The 5,869-nt window shown below is 51.6% G+C and overlaps 1 protein-coding gene across 1 annotated transcript in view; it reads right to left on the bottom strand.

Moving 5' to 3' along the window:
* Positions 1–5,502: 5,502 nt before the first annotated feature.
* Positions 5,503–5,869, bottom strand: part of USP20 (ubiquitin specific peptidase 20) — a 14,395-nt gene continuing 14,028 nt past the window's right edge. Inside the window, 1 exon segment of the mRNA XM_010144545.1 lies at positions 5,503–5,663. Coding sequence (XP_010142847.1) covers positions 5,503–5,663 — 161 coding nt within the window.

Genomic DNA, 5,869 nt, shown 5'->3' with positions numbered 1-5,869 from the left:
CAGCAGTTCACAGGCCTGCAAAAATCTCTCTCGAGTCTTTTTAGCTGCAGTGTTTTTATTCTCGCGTCCGATGCACTGTTGAATCAGCAGCTGGAAGAATTAATTTTCACCTATTGTTGTGCCATCTATGTAAAAATGAGATAAAAGTTTGCTTTTATATATTTAATCTAGGTGGACAGTATATTATTGTCAGCCTCCGTGGAACATTTGAACAACTGCAATGTCTGTGTTGCTAAATAGCGCTTTGGAAGGAGCATTAGCTTTAGCTGACTGGTTTTCTTCAGAAGTTTTATTCAAAGGCCATGTATGGAGTTTTTATAAACTTGGCAAGTAGTTCCCGGATCTCAAAACCTACTGCAAGGCCAAACCAGCGACAGTCACGTACTGTGGCCCACACGTTTATTCCGCTGCCTTTATTCAGGGTAACGAAGGAGTCATTTTTTTGTAGAATTCACCTTTTGCAAAATCCGAAGGACTAAATGTGTGACTGGTTTATAAAAACTCTGCTTGGAGTTACTAACCCTGCCCAGAAGCGTGGACTGTACGTCTACGAAATCTCGCCATCCCCAGCAAAAGTCTCTAATGCCCTTTCTTAACACCTGTAAATAGAGAGGAAACATATTTACTGATACTGAAAGTTGTGATTAATGCTGAGTATTTTTCAGAAGTTCATTTAGTTTGATGCATATTGTTCTGTTTTTTGTTTTCCTGCCTGAAGTGTCAAAAGACCTAAAAGAAGCCAAATTCTATTTTAACATGATGATGTTGAGCACTTTTTTATTTGTATATGTGTGTGTATGTGTGTTTGAGCACTGATCTCTAGATTCCAGTGGCATCTCCGTGTTGTGATTTCATTGCCAATGTAAAAGGTTCTGGTGTTGCCCATTCATTTCTGGAGACAGAATTCAACCAAACCAAGTGCTTCCATTTGAAAGCGAATATTGACCTTGTAACAATGAAAGTCATCCACGTATTTAAATAAACATTTAATTCCAGAAATACAGTTTCACTGGACCCTTTTCATCATCCAGAGGAGGAGAGCAGTGCTTTTGTCGCTCCCCTCTCCCAGTGGAAGGGGCAGTGCCTCCTTGCTGGGCTGCCTGGATTGCTGCGGTGTTCCAGCCCTGCTCTCCAGCGAGCTCTCTGCCCTCCCCACACGCTGCCAGGCGAGAATGGGGATCGAGCTGTGACTTAACTGTTTCAGCCAGATAGAGTTTTATAGCCCCAAACTCCCCTAAGCTGCTCGTACTCCTCATTGTTCTCCTGAACTACAGGATGGATTTGGGTTTCGCTTCCAGCTGTAAAATTCAGCAGCAGCAGAAACAGCCCGTTCAGGGGCGTGCTGGCGTCTGGGTGCTGCTGACAGATGATGACATGTTCTCACAGTGCTTGAGATCTTTTGGTTGTTTTTTTATTCCATAATGTCATGAGGAAGAACAGAAACACACTGGTCTGGATGCAGTTGCTGGCCAGCCGAGGAAAGACGAGTGGGTCTTGATTTTCCCCACTGCAGCAGGAGGCCACCAGAACTGGAACCGGGGGGCAGCCCTTCCTTCAGAGCTGTGCCTTGTACAGCCCACAGGGTTTATCGGCATGTCCCGGCAGGTGGTTTTGGAACTGATGGTTCGTAGGTTAAAATTCAACCTCTCGCAAACCCCTCAAACAGCACATTTGTGCTCGGGGTATGGAATACAGTAATGTTTCCCTTTGGCAACTAATCTGGAGGATATTTACAATTTTTACGTTTTTAACATGCAGCACTGGTGAATACTCTCGGCCTCTCCATCACCTGTTAGCCCAGTTCACTGGCAGCAGCCTGAGCTCGGAGCCATGAGGATTTGCAGTGGCAGCTCACAGGAGGTGACACCTGGCTGGTAATTGCATTTGGAGCAGCTAGAGAGAGATTTTATCCCAAGGTCAGCATGCTGGTTTGGGGGGTTTTTTACAGAATTTCGGTTGTTCTTTGCCAGCGCTAATTAACATCCCTGTCAACTCTGGACAAATCAGCCCTGTTTATGGAACAGGCGGCCAGTCTTTGTGTTCTTGGGAAGTACTGAATCAGAGGGGGCGTCAGTCTGGCTCTGACTGATTTATCTTACACGATTTTAGCTCTGGAACTTTAAATAGGAACAGCACAACCAAGTGAGGGATTGAGGGCTGGGAGCTGAAGCCAAGCTGAGCAGTAACTGGGAAGAAAATAAAATGGGCTTTACATCTGCTGTGTCAGTGGACACGCCCAGTGTAGGGGATGCTCTGTGCTTTGGCTGTGGGAGGGGGGAGACGTGCCACTGGCACCAGTGGGCTGCCGAGAGAGGCGGAGCAAGGGCTGGAGAAGGTGAAGCTGTGGGGTGGGTGGGTGTTACTGGAGGAAGAGCCAGTTCCCCTTCCCATGGGATGAGACATGACACGTGCATCATAAGGTGAGAGCGTGGGGCAGACACGTCAGTGTGCTTGTCATCCACGTGTCACAGCTTGGCTGCACCCAAGTCATCTGTCTGTTCACGGGGCCACAGTCTGGGCTCGAGAGGAGCAGCGTGTGTGAACCGCACTGCCCCACGCTCCCAGAGGACTGGCGGGACTGACGGTAGCTCCTCGGTCCTCTCACCTCCCTTTTCTCGCAGTCAGCGAGGGCCTGAATAACATCGGGGAAAAGGAAGTGATTTTCAGAAAGATCTGATAGAGCTCAGCCCTGAACCACAGCTGCCGCAGGCCCTGGGTCCCAAAGCTGCGTGGCTCGGAGATGCTGTAGCTGCCCTCTGCGGTGTCAGAGAGCAGCAGCGCTGCCCCGAGCATTCACTGGGGAGGGAGAGGCAGAACTGAGCTCCGAGTGTTCTAACGGACAGAGGCTAACGAAAAGCACAGCTATGGCTTTGCCAGCGCAGCACTGGAGCTGCTTGTCTAGACACTGAATAATCCCCTCCTGAGGGAGGGCGTTCATTAACAGCTCCTGGAATGCTTGGAGCTGTTCGGCAGTTGCCGAGGTGACAGGATTTGTTTGTGAGATGCAAGTTTTGACGGTTGACTTCAAGTTCCTAAAGGACAAGCTGCGTATTAACCCAACCCAGCCCCCTTTCTATAGGTATTTCAGGCTTCAGCTAACCCAGTGTCATTCCCTGCGCTGGCAGAGCACTGTTCTGGCCCTCAGCCCCTCGGGCAGCGCTGCAGCCCCTGCCTGCTTCAGCAGCTCCATTGATTCGCAGTGGCAGGACATGGGCACGGGCTGGCAACAAGCACAGTGTTTCCTGGGGCCCCGGAGCGAAGCCGCCAGGGAGGCGGATTCTGTCAGTAACGACCTTTTAGCCGTGCAACAGACTGACTGAAATCTCATCTAGAAACCAAAAATGCCTCAATGATGCTTCAGCTTCTCCCCTTCCAAGTTACTTTCAGAGCGCTGACGGTCACAAACAGCATGTGCTTCCCGAGACGAACCCGGCTGGGGTCGGTAACCAGAACGCCAAGTCTTTGTAAGCGGAGACTGAAGGGAGCAGGCGCCCTCCTCTGATCGAGCGCAGCGCGGCTCAGTGGTCAGGGCCTCCTGCAGCTCAGAAGGTTCTGTTACTGCACGGACTCGTGGCAGCAGGATGCTTGGATTTTTTTATACTGAATTTTTAAAAATGTTTTTCTTCATTAATGCCATAAGCTCCCTGGAAGCTGTCAGACCCCCTCACCACACCAGGCGGGCAGCATGCTGAATGCACATGTTATTTATTGTCACACATTTTCATCACAAAGTAGAACACTGGAGCACAGGAGTGTTATTACAGTCTGTACAGCATCCTCAGAACAACGGCACGGACAACACAGACATGCAGGCGCTGCCGGGGCTGACAAAGACGGCTGGGAACAATGAGAAATCCCAACAGTGGCTCATTCTCTGACCTCCCCTCGGGCCTGGCTGGGGATGTACAAGCATCCAATAAACAGGATAGTAAAACTAACATGCCGAACCATTTACAAGACACTTTTTGAAAGAAGTTGCTGTTTGCAGCAAACATTTGGTCTAAAAAAAAAAAAAACCTGAAGGCCACATTTTTCTTTTCGAACTCTCCCCTCCTATACCCTGTCCCCCTGTCCAAGTCTAAGAGCAGCCTTTCCCTCCCCCTTCCCCATCCCTCTTTTACGGGAGGAGCTCAGGAGGTCCCAGCACCCTGAACGCACAGTTTGGGTCCTCAGCCAACCTCTGCCACCATTACATTGCACTCAACTGCTTGCGAAGGTGTCACTAGCGCATTTCTGGCTTACGAGAGGAACGAAGAACGTTCAAGAACAGCCCTGCTGAGAAAAGTAGTGTTTAGCCTTTTTTTTGTCTCTGTGCCCCTCTCCACCGCCTGCTGTGATGCTCGTTGGTGGCAGCTGATTGCGGAGCAAGCGATTTCTGTTCATTCAGTGAGCCGCTGTGTGCACAAATGCCACGTCTGGAGAAGCTGGGCTGACCTCGGCCTGCAGCTGGGGGCTTGTTTGCACAAGCAGCTCATTCCTGAAAAGCTGCTTCCACAGCCCTGAGCCTGCTCAGCCAGGCCCCCTCCCCAGCGCTGACCCACCACGCTGCCCAAGGGCGCTGTGTGAACAAACGGCTCCTCCTCATCCTCTGTGTCCCCTCTGCTTATGGCAGAGGTGGGGACAGCTCCAGGAGGTGGTTATGAACCAGGCATCCTAAACTCTGCATCAGAGCTGTCGCGTGTCTGCTCCAGCAGAGCCTGCCGCTAACAGCCCTGCCTTGAGCTGTGAGCTCCCACCCGGGAGGCTGCGCCCTGCAGCTGCCACGCAGCCAGGAGCCTCGATGGAAGGAGGACAGTGGGAAGCCACTGGGAAGGAGGACTCCACTTCCAGCTTTGTTCTCTGAAAACACACTGAACCACAAAATCGGATACAAATAGGACTGTGAAGGTGTGGCTTGAGGGGCCAGGGGAGAAAGAAACAAAATTTCTTAGTTGATTGCAACTGAATTTGCAAGAATTAGATAAAGAGCAAAACTAGGAAGTTGTGTCGGCTCTGCAGCATCAGCACACAACTGCCACGAGACCTTGTGGCTTTAGGCAGCGTCAAAGAACAGTTTCTGTAGCTGCACCCCTGCCCGCTGGAAACATAAATAACGTTTCATTACCCTTACACGCCTCAGTTAAAGAGAAAAGTGCCAAAAGCAAAACCTGCAAAGGAGCAGAGACTCAGTTCGCTTGGGGCAAGCCGGGAGTGCTGCTTGAGGGAGAGGGCTCGGGTCAAAACGTGACCTAGAGACGTTCGGCTGCAGTCTTGTACCACAGCGCTATCCAGAGGTGAATTACAGAGAAGCTGCATTTCTCCCAGTCTTGTCCAGCACCACCCCAGTCAAAGCCGCATGAAAGGCTGGTGGAGGAAACCTGCCTTCCCCAGGGGTGAGGGGGGGAGCTGCACACACCTTCCAGTACCGGACAGTGGGAGAGGTTTGGCTCCTCGGGGTTCCCCAGCATGCCATCCCCACATGGGTGTATCTGCGCCGTACCTTCCCTGCCCCCGCTGCACAGATCACACAGCCCGCGTCTCCGCTTCAATCTTCTGCTCTCCGTGGAGGTTCTCCAGTTCCTGGACCTGGGCCACATTCTGTCGGATCGCAATCTCCGGGCCCCCTCCGTACAGGGTGCTTAAATAAATCCATGTCTCCTCAGAAATCTGCCCATAGTCAGCACCTGGAAGGGGCAACAGGAGACTCAGACGTGGAAAGGTCAGCGCACCACAACATGACCATGTCCTCTCCACCCACCTGCCCCTGCTCACCCCCAGGAAAAGCGCAGCGCGGGTCCCTGCAGCTGCATGGTCCAGACCCACCAAAGCCCCCGCAGCGCTGGCCATCCTGTGCTGCACAGCCGCAGCCACAGCTGTAGCCACACTGATG

The sequence above is a fragment of the Buceros rhinoceros genome, unplaced genomic scaffold, assembly GCF_000710305.1.
Source record: "Buceros rhinoceros silvestris isolate BGI_N320 unplaced genomic scaffold, ASM71030v1 scaffold12231, whole genome shotgun sequence".
Lineage (NCBI taxonomy): Eukaryota > Metazoa > Chordata > Aves > Bucerotiformes > Bucerotidae > Buceros > Buceros rhinoceros.
This window is presented reverse-complemented; position numbering and strand designations above follow the sequence as displayed.